This window comes from Dendropsophus ebraccatus, chromosome 12 (assembly GCF_027789765.1).
Source record: "Dendropsophus ebraccatus isolate aDenEbr1 chromosome 12, aDenEbr1.pat, whole genome shotgun sequence".
Lineage (NCBI taxonomy): Eukaryota > Metazoa > Chordata > Amphibia > Anura > Hylidae > Dendropsophus > Dendropsophus ebraccatus.
In genome coordinates, this window is record NC_091465.1 from 22,971,267 (window position 1) to 22,986,110 (window position 14,844).

Here is a 14,844-nt window from a genome sequence, read left to right on the forward strand (position 1 = left end):
GCAAGCCCAACCCTGACTTTGGATCTTATCTGAACTGACACTTTTCCATTGCAGTGCACTGCTATGGTGGAGAAAGAATGATTTGTACATCACACACCCCTCCATTAAAAGCAATCTAAAAAGGGGTACTCCCAAATCAAATAGTGTTAAAGTTATACAGATTTGTAAATTACTTCTATTTAAAAATCTAAAGGCTTCCCATACTTATCAGCTGCTGTATGTAGGGAGGGGTGTGATCTCTCCAGTCTGACACAGTGCTCTCTGCTGCCACCTCTGTTTAAGTCAGGAATTGTCCAGAGCAGGAGCAAATCCCCATAGAAAACCTCTCCTGCTCTGGACAGAGGTGGTAGCAGAGAGCACTGTGTCAGACTGTTGAGAATACACATCCTGCAGGACATACAGCAGCTGATAAGTACTGGAAGACTGGAGATTTTTAAATCGAGGTTATTTACAAATCTATAACTGTCAGCTTTTGATTAGAAAAAATATTGTCTATTTAAAAGCTCTGTGGCATTCCATGACATCCCAGGAGAACTGTGATGTCATGGAATGTTGTAATGTCATGTTGCATTGTGGTGTTATGGATGTTGTAATGGTATGACGCCTTATGACATCATGGACTGTTGTAACGTCATGTAAAAATTCATATAATTTATTCAACTAGTGAACCACATCACAAACCTCTGTAGCCAGGGGGAATCAGAGTAGGGTTAAAGGGATTATCCAGCTCTATAAAAACATGGCCACTTTTTTTTGCAGAGACAGCACCACTCGTGTCTTCGGTTCAGGTGGGGTTTGCAGTTAAGCTCCATTCAACTTCAATGGAACGGAGTGGCAAAACCCCAGCCACACTGGAGACAATAGTGGTGCTGTGTCTGCAAGAAAGTGGCCATGTTTTTGTAGCGCTGGATAACCCCTTTCAACTAGCCCTGCAATCAATGAACTGAATGTATACAACTATTTTTTTCTTTATCCATCCTGTGCTGTACTATTTTAGACTCCTATCTGGGCCAGTAAGGCAGGGACAGTCATTGTTCAATACTAAAGAACAAAGAAGAACAGAATTTATTAATTTTTGAAAATTTCTGTCCGTTTAATGCCGATTTTGAAATCTGTAAATGTGATTGCGACAGGATAACAAAATAATGGTCTTTGGGAATAAAGGAAAATCTACACAAATACAAACACAGGTGGTCACCGTACAATCTGTCCCCAGCTTAGAATTTAAGCTTGATGCTCTTCTTAACCCCAGCTCGGATACCAGAAATCTCCCCGGAATATCTGACTTCCTCCTTCCGCACCTCGCGTACCTGTAAATATTACAAATCTAGGTCAGGATACAAAGGAAACACAATAATGGTGCCAAATGTGGAGGCCTCATATAGGAACCATATCTGTATGTCACTACACCATAGAACACTATGGAAGGAGCAGAGACACCTGTGCCTGGCAGGACAGAAGTCCCTACTCATCCCAATCGCTATCAGGGTATGAATGAAGTTGTAGTTTTGCATCAGCTTGAGTGACAGGTTGTTTGAACATTTTACTCTCCAGATTATCAATGTACATTATATCCATATGCAAGCTTCATGCATATCATGGCCATGGTTGGATTAGAATCCAGGACCACAAGGCAACAGTGTTAAATGGGGGGTTTGCAGATTAGAAAAAGCACTTTACTTTCTTGCCTAAACAGCAACACCCCTGTCATCAGGCTGTGTGTGGGGTATTACAGTTCAGCTCAATTCACTTTAATGAAACAGTGTTGTATAACCCACACCCAAACTAAGGACAGGAGAGGTGCTGTTTCTGGAAGAAAGCAACCATGTTTTTTCTAAGCCCAAACAGAATCTGCTCACAAACTGCTGGTTGTGATAAATGCAGCACATAAAGCGGACAGCGACACAAGGTACAGATACATACCTGGCCCTTTCTGCGGATCTTGGCTCGCCTGAATTTCTCTCTGTGCTTAACTCTTGGGTTACGGTCAATCTTCCTTCTTTTCGGTGTAAGTCCTTTATTCTTAGCGATCTACAAAGGATCAAAGTATAAGAAGTTAATATTAAAAGTTTCACTCTCTTCAGTTACTTAGTAAATAACTTTTGACATATATCAGACATGTCAAAAGTTACTCATCAGAGCGGGGATCAGAAGATATAGCAGAGAAAAGATGGCGGCAGTGTGATCCTCTCCCCAGCCGTCTCTGCATTCCATCCAAAATTTGTCATAGACCTCTATGGGGAATATTGATGGACTGTGGGGCTGGACAAGGGATTGCATTGCGCTGCTGTGATCTTCCCCAGTTATACCTTCTGATCAGAGCGGATCTTAACAGAGACCCGCTGTGATCAATAACTTTTCAAAAGTTAGATTTAGCGACAGGTATGTGTTAACATTATGACTACATTACCCTTTCATGCACTGTATAAGCCAGGGATGGGGAACCTTCGGCTCTCCAGCTGTTGCAAAACCGAAGGTTCCCCATACCTGGTATAAGATTAAAGGGAATCTCAGATGCAATTCAGGTTCCAAACTGCTGACACTTAGATATTTATTAGGTCATTGGGACACATGGTACCATTCATATATCCAGCTGTGCTTCTATAATGTAGAATAATCCTTTTATTCCCCTGTGCAAAGTGTCAAATAGGTGTTCCCAAGACTCTGAAGTGCCACAAAGTGTAATGCTTCCTTGCTCCCCGAGTAGGGAAAGAGATGGGAGGAGGAGCGAGAAGACACTACGGCCATAAATACATAATTGATAGCACAAATTGTGGTGCACAAACAGTCAAAGATGCATTAAACTTATTACGAGGCCAATGGCTTATAATAAATTTAGGGCATCTTGCTTTAATACCTTATACTGGTATGTTTACCATTGTGTGGGGTCACGTGATACTGTCTTTAGCTATTAACATCCATGGTGTCATGTTTTGGTGTATATTATATTTAACTATACTGGTATCTATGGAACGCTAGTACCTTACCTGTTTCTACCGCCATCCATATCATGAGTTACTATTATCCCAGATACCCATTAACCATCCGTTTGGTCCACTTCAGCAGTAAGTTCTTTTAGGATATATATACAAGTACCTAAATGGTTCCCTGATGAATCAGTTTACTATCAGAACGGTATAAACGCGTCAGAACTAATATTGTGTGTTTATATACCTATCTTTAACTGCTGAATTTTAATGTGATTTGCAGGTGGTTTGACACATTTAGTCACTTCTACACATTTTCTGTTTTCTTTTTCTTCCTTCTTTGTTTTCTCCTGGGCACGTATAACAGGAGAGGGACCACCATCGTGGTTGGGGCCACCCTATTAAGGAAATGGGCACCCCAAAAGGCATGGAGAGCTATCGTGTGTCTGTGCACCAATACCCCCTCCCCTTTTTCTCTTTACTCTCCCACCACAGTCTACCATCAAATCCCTCCCCCTCTCCAGTGGGCATCCATTAGGAAAAGGCACTGTACATATGGAGCACATTTAATGGTGTGTGTATATATATTATTTGTGGACCGTGTTTTTAATAACTATAATAAAAGTTATGTATTAATTGTCCTACGGTGGTCCTTAGACGTCGGTAAGGTTGTATAAAGGGGCAGTCTGTAATAAGTCCCCCCATTGTTACTGGTAGGACAGCCCTTTTCTCTCCCTTCTTACCTGGTAAGTGATGCCTCTCTTGGCATTGGGATCCATTTCATCAGATGGAGCTTCCATACTAGAAAAGCAACAACAATTTCACAATATTAGGGAGGAACAAAGAGCATTGAGGAAAGCTGCGTTACTCTGTGATCAGGAAGACTACGTACATTGGCCGCTCCTCAGGTTTCCTCTTTTGTAACAATCTGTTTTCCATCATTCTGTAGTAGTTAAGAGCCGCTTCCTCATCCATATCGCTGTCATCACCAGGCACGGCCTCGGATACAGAGCGCTGCAATACACAACATATAAAAGGTCATGAAAGTCATAATAGGTCATAAAGATAGGGAACCTTTGGCCTGCCATCTGTTGCAAAACTACAATTCCCATCATGCCTGGACAGCCAAAGCTAAAGCTTTGGCTGTCCAGGCATGATGGGAATTGTAGTTTTGTAACAGCTGGAGGGATAAAGATTCCCCATCCCTGGTCTACAAAGAACATGGCAGTAGGATGATGGACCTAACATGGTGTCCTAATGTCAAGGGAGTCCTTCTTTTCCGTCAATAAGGTCACACTAAAGAAATTGCCCACCTTGCCTTGTTGGGGCACACAAAGGTGATAACAGAAGAGCCCCCTGATTGGTACACTCCTAACAGAGTCCGTATATGTGGAGACACTAGTATGTGAACACAGAATAATTCCCTGTGTGCTTACCTTGGCGACAACTGTTTTAGAGGGTTTAGCCGGATTGATGCTAACTTTTCCTTCTGAAAGATTTTTCTGGAAATCCTCAGATAGCAGCAGACGAATCTGCGGAGATACTCTCTCATCCACCACCGCCAAGTCATTGATCAGCTAAAAGGAAGAAAAGACACAGTGTGAACGGAGACCAGGAGACAGCTAGGATGTTACAGGAAGGACGTTGTAACAACTTACGTTCCTGTAGGTGACCAGTCGCTCGATCACAGGGTGGCCGCTGATCGGGATTCTTTTCGCTTTCAGCACCAGGTAGTAACTGATGTTTGTGCAGTAACTAGACATATGTAAGAGAAGAGAATGAAGACAATGCGAGTACAGGGGGAAAGAACATGGCAGAATGTCCTCATGAGACTTACTTTAAATATAGCTGGTATTTAGTCTGTAGGTACTTACTGCCCTGTAAAACACAATACACAGGCCTTTATTACTTTATGGTGATGCAGCAGATAAGACCCCCCCTCCAACCTGCTGATGCCATGAATAAGGGCCCTATTCCACCGGACGATTATCGTTCAGATTATCGTTAAATCGTTCGAATCTAAACGATAATCGTTCGGTTGAAATGCAGTTAACGATTAACGACCAAACGAGAAATCGTTGATCGTAATATAAGACCTGGACCTATTTTTATCGTTGCTCGTTCGTAAATCGTTCGCATTGAATAAGACATCGTTCAGTCGTTCGCAATAGATGCGAACGCATTAGCGAATAAATAGCGAAGAAAAACGATCGTAATTACGATCATAAGTAACGATTATCGTTCCATGGAAATGAGTGTACATTTTTCAGGTCTTTCGCAATAGCGGTCGTTTGAGATCGTTAATCGTTAACGATTATGCAAACGATAATCGTCCGGTGGAATAGGGCCCTAAGACAATACAGATAACAACCATCAATACAAAGTAAACTTTCAAGTAAGTCTCTACGACTCATACAGGCATTCACAAAAGAAACCACATGTAATGTGATTATTTCCTACATCACCAAAGTGATTTAGAGGGTCCTGCCAGCATCATGTCTAATCAAACGGGGGTAGGTACATTGTCTATTTTAACAGGAGTGTGACTACATATATAGCTACTACTACTACTTTACTGATGGCAACAATAGACTTCGCTCAATCCCCAATATGATGTGGCATAAGAAACCTTGTATATAATAGCCAAGAAATTTGTAAATGTACTGACAATTTTTTTTTTTCCATACGATATGTTACATGTACTTCAAATGTCAGTAAGGAGTTGAGAGGTCCGAAAAAATCTAAAAATATGGTGAAGACAGGGGGTGGTGGGGACGACGACATAATAAAGAGTCTATACTTACCCATGTCTGTGCCCCCCTACAGCACAGCGTCAGCAGCTCTCTGACAGCCTCTCGCCGGTCCTACCATCATGTCCCAGGTCAGAAATTCCTGCTCAGTCAGTTAGTTACTGGGGTGGGACACTGGTGCAGTCACTGACTGGCTGAGCAGGTACTTCCCACTAGAAGTGATGATGCAGGAAGCTGGAAGAAACAGGAGACCTGCGGCTGTCAGAGATCTGACGATGCTGCGGGGTCACAAGGACAGGTAAGTATAGATTCTTTATTATAATCCCACCCCCACCCCTCTGCCTACACAGAACTTTTACATTTGTCCGCTTTAAAGTGTCACTGTCTTTTTTTTGTTGTTGTTGCAGAAATCAATAGTCCAGGCGATTTTAAGAAACTTTGTAATTGGGTTTATTAGGCAAATATGCTATTATCTGCATTCAAAAAAACTTTTCCCAGGTCGCCCCCCCCCCTTCCTCCTCTCTCTCATCCACTGCTCATTATCAGGAAATCTCGACTCTTTTACATCAGTCGAACTCTGTGTAACCTTGGGAGGAGGGAGATTAGTCACCAGCAGAGAACAAAGGATTACACATAAGGACCTGTGTGAAAGCTGGTATTCGGAGGTCAGTGCTGACTGTCAGAACAGATAGCTGGTGATGTAGCTGTAAATTAACTCTTTGTTGTCCTGTTTTGGTGCCTCATCTCCCTCAACTCCTCCCCTTTCCATAAGAGAACAATGAAGACAGAGGGAGAGCGTCAAACTGCTTTTTTATGATAAAAATGAATTTTTCAGCTAATAAACCTAATTACAAAGTTTCTTAAAATCGCCTGTACTATTGATTTCTGTTTCTTTTGCAGTAAAATTTATTACCTTTCCTTTAGGGATAACTCCATCTTTCACCATTTTCATCAGTGGCTCCAATTCATTCTTCACTTCAGCCAACTATTGGAGAGACCAAAAAAAAAAAAAAAAAATTACTAAATTACTGGACTATCAAAGCCAGGAATTTCTCATCATCTAGTAGTCTCTTTATTGCTTAACCCTCTGAGAAATGGGGGGCACAATCATTTTCCTCCAGCAGGGAGGCCATACAGGGTTAGTACCGGTAAGCAGCACAAGACACAGCGTTTCCTCCTCTCTAGGGAAGATCTATACCGAGGTCAGGAGGAAAATCAACCAACGTTGTTCAATCTAAGGGCCCTATTACACGGGACGATTATCGTGTGAAAAATCGTTAAATCGTTCGAATTTAAACGATAATTGTTCTGTGTAATTGCAGGTAACGTTCAAAAAAATCGTTCGTATGTCGTTGATTTAGATCTGAACCTAAAATTATTGTTCATTGTTCGCTGTAATTCCACGTTCTTTCAAGTTCTGTGTTTTTTCACTAATGGTTCAGTGTAATAGCACATTGTTCATTGTTTTTCTGGGATCAGAAGGAATAAACGATCGTAGTAACGATCGCAATAACGATCATAGTAACGATCGTAACTAACGATTATTGTTCTGTGTAATATGGTGAACAATTATAGGTTAACGATAAACAATCTCGTTTGCAATTGTTAATCGTTAAAATCCTTCAGTGTAATAGGACCCTAAGACTGCAGAGTGTAAATCTTTAGCAGCACACAGTAGTGTTACCTTCAGCTTCAGATCTTGTATTAGCTCCATTAGTTCTGGAGATTCTTTCTTCAACAATTTCCTCTTCTCCTTTTCAGACATCTTGTCCAAGTCTTTTACAATCTTCTCCTCTGTGGGTTTCTCTTCACTAGGCTTTTCGGCAAATGCCTGCAAAGATTTGTTTGTAATGTATATCAGAAGTACACATTGGGAGTCTTCCCTGATATAGACCACTGCACAGCTGCACTTGTTTTTGGTGCATGCAATACAGAAATAGCACAGCAAGATACACAGTTCTGTACAGATAAAAATGCCATACTGATGCATACCCAAATGGGGAATATTTTGGCATCCATCGAATGAATAAGCCTTAAAATGTAATCTCATTTAAAATATTTTTGCGGAAATCAATAGTACAAATGTTTTTAAAAAACTCTGTAATTGGTTGTATTAGGCAAAAATCCTCTTTCTGTACTCAAAAAGCTGTTTCCCAGCCTCCCCCCTCACTTCTTATCTGTTCATTATGAGACAAATCCGTCTTCATTACAGAGGATCAAAGTGAAGACGGGTTTTGCAGAGTCCGTTATAACCTATGGAGAGGGGAGGGGATGAGTGAGGAGGAAGAGAAGACAAGCAACTGTACAGTTTGAATACTGGTACAGAAAGAAACTCTTTTGCTTTATAAAACCTATTACAGCGTTTCTTAAAATCGCTTGTACTATTGATATTTATTGATGTCTGAAAAGTGACATTTAAATGGCAGTTACACTTTAATACATATGATATATGCCAAATAGATTATAATTATAGTATACATTAAAATGATACTGCACTATAGGCTGTAGTGGAATATCATATTAAATTATGTGAGTTATCCAGTGTGGATTTTGATGCAGTTTGCACATTTAGGCCACGTTCACACAGTTTATTTGGCTGTTAAACAACAGCCGTTGTTTACCAGCACTGCTTAATTGTATAGCGGTGTATGGAACAGCGGCCAAAGTGTATACACTACGGCCATGGTTCTCTGTGGCTGCACAAAATAATTGACAGGTCTATTTTGTGCGGCCACTATTCAGTAAACAATGGCCATACAAAATAGCCTGTGCTCAAAGTGTAAAGTACGGCTCCCGGGCATACTTTACATTGCGGTCTATGGCAAATTGGAGTACTGCAGTATTGGCCAGGTAAACATGGCAGACAGCGGCTGCTGTTTGACCGGCTGGGTCAGACAATGGCCAATGTTTATACATTGTGTGAACGAACATGGCCTTAATAACATAGTCATTACCCTTGTTCATCTTGTTGGTGGTCAGTGCTTGGGCTATCTAACAGGATAGTGAATGTAAGGTAACATCCATGGTTTAGGCTCTGTCCACACTATTTAAGTGCACTATAATTGGTGTATACAGATGCACTGAGCCATAGATTTAATTGTATTCTATGCCAACATATACACAGAATGTGGGAGCTCAGGCTTCAACTTACCTCAATGAAATCCAGCCCATAATCTTCCTCATTGAAACTCTTTGCCAAACGCCTCTGAATATTCTGAGCTTCCTCCTCTTCCTCGGCGGCCTCAGCTTCCAGCTCTTCTTTAGTTTTCTTTGATTCTATTATAAAAAAAAATAGACATATTGGAGGAGATTTATCAAACTGGTGTAAAGTGAAACTGGCTCAGTTGCCCCTAGTAACCAATCAATCAGATTCCACCTTTCATTTTTCCAAAGAGTCTGTGAGGAATGAAAAGTGGAATCTGATTGGTTGCTAGGGGCAACTGAGCCAGTTTCTCTTTACACCATGTTTGATAAATCTCCCCCATTAAATATATACTTTTATATCTTGTGGTTTTATTGTAAGCTGTCTGGATGGGACAGCAATTGGTTTTCAACACAAACTTATCCCTGCACAAAGCCCACAATGCACTGAGGGCGCAAATGACAGCTACGTAGGCTATGGCAACTTCTTATATTCTCTGACCCCTTCAATCAAGTAGGGATGGTCCAAAGAAGAGAACTCCTTTAACTTTTGTCATTTTTGGAGGAATTAAAGTTTAACCTTCCTGGAATTCTCTTCTTATATATTTGTGCGTATATGTCAGGTGGGGAGAGATCCCGACTTGTGGAAATAAAGTAGAACCAATGTGCAGTCATGAAGGCCTACTTACTTTTCTTCAGCTCCTTGTAGTCTGTGTCATAGTACAGCTTCTTCTTCTGTCCCCAGGCCAATTCATCTGGAAGACCTGAACAGATTACACAATTGTTAGTGCATCCTACTATTTATAGTGCAGCACCGATATCCGTAAAACACACCCAAAACAACAGAATGCTAAAGCAATATTTAGCAGTACAGTATTTAGGTTTTATTCTCCCTTCACCATTCAAGAGCCAGACCTTACTAAACTTGAACTTGTGATTGGCTGTACAGTACAATATGTTGCAGCAGGAACAGTATGATGGGGTGATAGAGGGGATTGGGGCTTAGTTGCTGCCCTTGACTATAGTACTTAGGTGGTTTGCCAATATGTAAGTTCTCTCGGACCCCATAGTTTAGAGGCAAGGGCCGGCTGCCAGAGAGCGAGCAGTGTACGGACGGGGGTTAGCCCCAATCTTTCCTCCCAAACATCATGATGTATAAAGTAGAGTAAAATTGTATGGGTTTTATCTCATTAAATTATTTGACACTATTACCATGGATGTAATGTATATGAAAGGGTTAACTATGCCCGCTTTGCTAGTTTCTAGACACCCTCCAAAGTCTCCATTGTTGTCTCTCTCCTTATTGTGGTCTATTGTTAATTGTACTTGTTTGCTGGATAAGTTATTACTTGGGAACCAATTGGGAAGTGTCTATTGGATGGTTGTACTTTTTGGGGGTTGAGGATCCACATTCACTACCAGACCACGATCAGCTGGTCTGCGCCCGCTTAAAACTAAAGGGGGAAAGAAGCAAAGAGACGGGGGTGTCTGGACCATCATAGATCCCTTAATCAGCATCAGAAGTGACCAAAGAAAACACCGAAAGAACCGCTTCACCTTTCTACTGAGAATTAGAGAGGACCTCAGGGATGGGACCCAAAGTTTGGTAAAATTTGGCAAAGCCTAGAGATGCATATACTCAAGGTGAAGATCTATCACTGATTTCTTACCATCTTTATCACGATCTTCTAGGTCACTGCCCATGGAAATACGATCCTCCTCTTCTTCCTCCTCCTCATCTTCTCCCTCTTCCTCCTCCTCTTCATCATCTTCCCCAATATCAAGAGGCATAACCTCATCCTGCAATAAAGCAAAAACTAGATATTAATACCGCTTGATAATGACTAGCTATTTGTAGAGGCCATTGCAGTGGACGTCACTCCATCTGACGGACATGGCACAATATATAATATGGCATCCTATTGACCTTATACCTCATAATGTTTAATAACATTCTTTATGCTGAGGGTTCAGCTTCTAGTTTTGTAAATGCCTAATATATATTTATATCTGTATTATCAAATGCCAGATTAAAGGAAGCAGAAAACTGTTTACCTACCGCACTGTCATACTGTTCTTCATCGCTGCCAAATGACACTCCCTGTGCCATCAGGTTCTGGAAAGAATTGTAAGAAAAAAAACGTGGTTAAAAGGAAGAGAAAGTAAAAAAATAACAGATCCATAGGAATTATTATTAACACACGGGAAGGAAATGAGGATTTACCTGAAACTTCTCCTCGTGGTATTTATCAATGGCGTCATTATAGTAGTCTGAGGATAACTGGAAGGAGACAAAACAGTCTGGTCATAGCTTCAATAACAAGAAACATTCTTTTTAGAAAAAAAAAAAATTATTATAGGAGAAAAAAAAATCCAAAATCAGCACATCTCCCATCCAGGAAAGTTCTGCAGCTCAGTCCAACCCAAAGGAATGGGTCTGAGCTACATTACACAGCCTAAGCCAATGGTGTGAACCTCCAGCTGTTGCACAACTAGAGTTCCCTGGACAGCGAAAGCTTTGCGCGATGGGAATTGTAGTTTTGCAATATCTGTTGATATTGTGCAGCACCGATGACTGGGTTACATACTGTCCATATGGGCGATCATCACACCAACAGCGTGAATCGGAAGCAGCAGATAGCGTGAGGGAGGGTGAACATAGCATCTTTGATAGTCAAGTATATGGTTCACGGGAATCCAAACATTGGGCCCTATGCTGATGACAAGAGTGGGAATCCCTTTTCCTTTGTGTGCACCATTCACTGGCTATGGGACTGATAAAAATGGCCATATACAATCTTCCTTATTTCATGATCTTTGGGGGGCCCAGCCATCAGATCTTGGCTTAAATATAATCTTAAGATTTGGCATAGGATAGCTTTTTCCTAATTAATTATATAGAGGGTCACCAGCTTGGGACCCCATGTATTAGATAGGGCAGAGAAACTCCCAATCTAGGTGGCTTGGTGCAACTATTAGGGTCAGACATTCACTAAATTGTGCCACTACCCGCAACTTCCTCCAGTAATCAGCAGGTTTCACATGGACTGGGTAATCGCCAGTATTGGTACAAGTACTTAAAAAAAAAATCCAATAGTTCTTATTCCAGAGGAAAATGCACAGTATGCTTTGGCCAATCACCTCTTTAGAATCCGGGACGTCTGCCTTGGACAGAGATTCATCGTACACATTTTCATCTGGTTTATCTTTCCTGGGCCTTAGGTTCCTATAATAATAAAATACTCAGGTTTATATCATTCATATAATACTATAAGCCAAGAGATATAAAAATAAGTCAATAGAATAACATGCTGCACATTTTTTTCTGCAGGCAAATCCATGCTAAACTGGACAGATGTCACTAAACAAGTTTAAAGGGGTAGTGCGGCAATAAAGAATTATTCACAGACTAACACACATTACAAAGTTATACAACTTTGTAATGTATGTTATGTCTGTGAATGGCCCCCTTCCCCGTGTCCCACCACCCCCACCCGTGTACCCGGAAGTGTGGTGCGCTATACTCACCTGTCACGTGCCGACACCAGTCTCCGATCTTCAGCGAGTGACGTCTTCTTCGGGCGGCCGGCGAACAGCTCCGACTGTCCCGAATGCCGGCTGCCCTCCGCAGTGTCATCCGATGCTCAGCCGCAATTGGCTGAGCATAACTGTGCTCAGCCAATCGCGGCTGAGCACAGTTGTGACGCGACGGAGGGGGGACGGGCGGCAGCGACTCGGCCGTCTGTCCGAAGATGACGTTTGGCACAAGATGGCGGACGGCCCTCGACACGGATCAGGTAATGTATAATGCACCAACACTTCCGGGTACACGGTGGGGGTGGTGGGACACGGGGAACGGGGCCATTCACAGACATAACATACATTACAAAGTTGTATAACTTTGTAATGTGTGTTATTCTGTGAATAATTTCTGAGCGCCGCACTACCCCTTTAAGAAAAAAAAAGGTTTTCAAAATCCATATTAGCAGCAGGGCTGTGGAGTCTGTAAGCCGCAGCTCCGACTCCAATTCCAACTCCTGAATTTTATCAGGACCGACTCAGACTCCTGCTCCTTCATAAATGGCCGGTCAGATACCAGGGGAGTTATTTATCACACTGGCTCAGCAGCTTCTCCCTAATGTCCTACAGGATCCTGGTGCAACTTCTGAGTGAATAAAGGAATACTGAATATAAAGCAGATTCTCCTGTGTGCAGAGGATTCAGCAAGTCTTCAGCCTCCATGTCCTGAACAACTCAGAACACACACACAGCCTGCTGCAGCCATAGCATACACACACAGCCTGCTTCAGCCATAGCATACACACAAACACACACACAGCCTTCTGCAGCCATAACACACACACAAACACAGCCTGCTTCAGCCATAGCGCACACATACACACACACAGCCTGCTGCAGCCATAGCATACACACACAGCCTGCTTCAGCCATAGCACACACCACACACACAGCCTGCTGCAGCCATAGCGCGCGCGCACACACACACAGCTTGCTGCAGCCATAGAGCACACACACAGCTGCTGCCATAGAACACTGAAGAAAAACACACAATCTTCTCCCAGAGAGAAAACACCACAGGACAGAGGTTACTGCTTCACTACTTATGTCTTCTCCTCCTCCTCTATATTACACAGGAAATCTTCATGTTACACTGCTGCTCATATACAGTCATCCAGCATCCAGGAAAAAGAACAGCACAGATCTCCCCCCACACAATGGACTCTTCCAGCTCAGAAACAAGCTGCCAAATAGTGGCCGACAACTTTTCCATGACCCCCCTTATCTAATAGGGCCAGTGTCCTATTAGAATGTTGCTCATAAAATATAATGATGAGCAAAACTTATAAAATTTATATCAAAACTCAATTCTAAAATTTTTAAAGAATTTTTTAAAGCTGGTAAATTTTTTTCCCGACTCCAACTCCGACTCCAGCCAAAACTAGCTCAGACTCCGACTCCACAGCCCTGATTTGCAGATCATGCAGCGGATCCGCGGCGTTTCTGCTACAAAATTGCAAAACTGTGGATTTAATCTTGTCTAATGGTCCTTTTACACAAAGCGATAATTCGCCCAATCGATCGTTTATCGATTTTAAGTCAACAATTTTATTTTTATAACGATCAGCGTTTAGACGAAGAGTTAAATCGTTTGAAAAAATCGTTATTGCGATAATTTTTAAGATCGCTTGAGCCCATCTCTCTGTGACAGGCTGTTTACACAAAGGGAACTGCAAATTTTTAGAGAACGACCAACAACGATTCTCGCTCGTCACTTAGTCGCTAGCCGTATTTACACAAGCCGATTATCGCTCAAATGCGATCGTTATCGTGAAAATTTGAACGGGACCTGGGAAAAGTCTTTTTGAATGCAGATAATGGCATATTTGCCTAATAAACCCAATTACAAAGTTTCTTAAAATCGCCATTTTAAAGTCTTCTCCACATTGCCCTTACTGTAACATCCTGTTATAGCGTATCCTCGCCAGGTGCAAGACCCTTCATATCTGCACTGTGTGTTCTGGTAACTCAGTCCCCTCTGACCACCATTAGACCTCTGTGTCCCCTATATTACGTGGGGACATGCAGTTTCTTCCCCACAGATAGTTATAGATGTGAGGTGTCCTACCAGGGGTAGACATCACCACCAGCGCTACAGAATGTGCAGACGTGGAGCTTTAGGTCACTGTTCAGACACAACAGTGTTCACACAATGATAATCCCTCCCCATATCACACAGTATACAGCAATCATCACCTCCGAGGCTTCCCCATGCTGGCTGCTTATCCAGACTCCGCTCCCATGTGCGTACAACTTCCGGTCCGGCTAACAATGACCTCCCTCCAGCAACAAGAGTCCGCAATTTAGTTCCACTAGTGAATATGAATTGAACGTATAACATATCGTCGGGAATGTGAATTATTGATATATAAGTGATGGCTGTCGCCTCTCTTCTCTCATCTCTCATCTCCGGGTCTACTACAATCCCTTACTGAGAGAATGGCGCG

At 42.1% G+C, this 14,844-nt stretch overlaps 1 protein-coding gene across 1 annotated transcript; it reads right to left on the minus strand.

The window, feature by feature from the left end:
* Window positions 1-1,064: 1,064 nt before the first annotated feature.
* Window positions 1,065-14,696, minus strand: UTP3 (UTP3 small subunit processome component). Its single transcript, XM_069947423.1, has 16 exons — window positions 14,594-14,696; window positions 11,960-12,044; window positions 11,043-11,099; window positions 10,878-10,934; window positions 10,489-10,618; window positions 9,508-9,582; window positions 8,829-8,953; window positions 7,362-7,508; window positions 6,591-6,662; window positions 4,765-4,805; window positions 4,586-4,682; window positions 4,364-4,504; window positions 3,820-3,941; window positions 3,671-3,728; window positions 1,924-2,031; window positions 1,065-1,310 (listed from the first exon to the last, which is right to left on the minus strand). Exons 1-16 carry the CDS (start codon window positions 14,608-14,610, stop codon window positions 1,218-1,220), a joined length of 1,425 nt encoding a protein of 474 aa, XP_069803524.1. The 5' UTR covers window positions 14,611-14,696; the 3' UTR covers window positions 1,065-1,217.
* Window positions 14,697-14,844: the final 148 nt, after the last annotated feature.

Excerpts from the sequence above, each read along its gene's own strand:
- UTP3 (XM_069947423.1), bottom strand. Across the intron at positions 8,954-9,507 it reads CTACAAGGAGCTGAAGAAAA|AATCAAAGAAAACTAAAGAA; the intron begins GTAAGTAGGCCT and ends TTTTTATAATAG. Across the intron at positions 1,311-1,923 it reads AGATCCGCAGAAAGGGCCAG|GTACGCGAGGTGCGGAAGGA; the intron begins GTATGTATCTGT and ends TAATATTTACAG.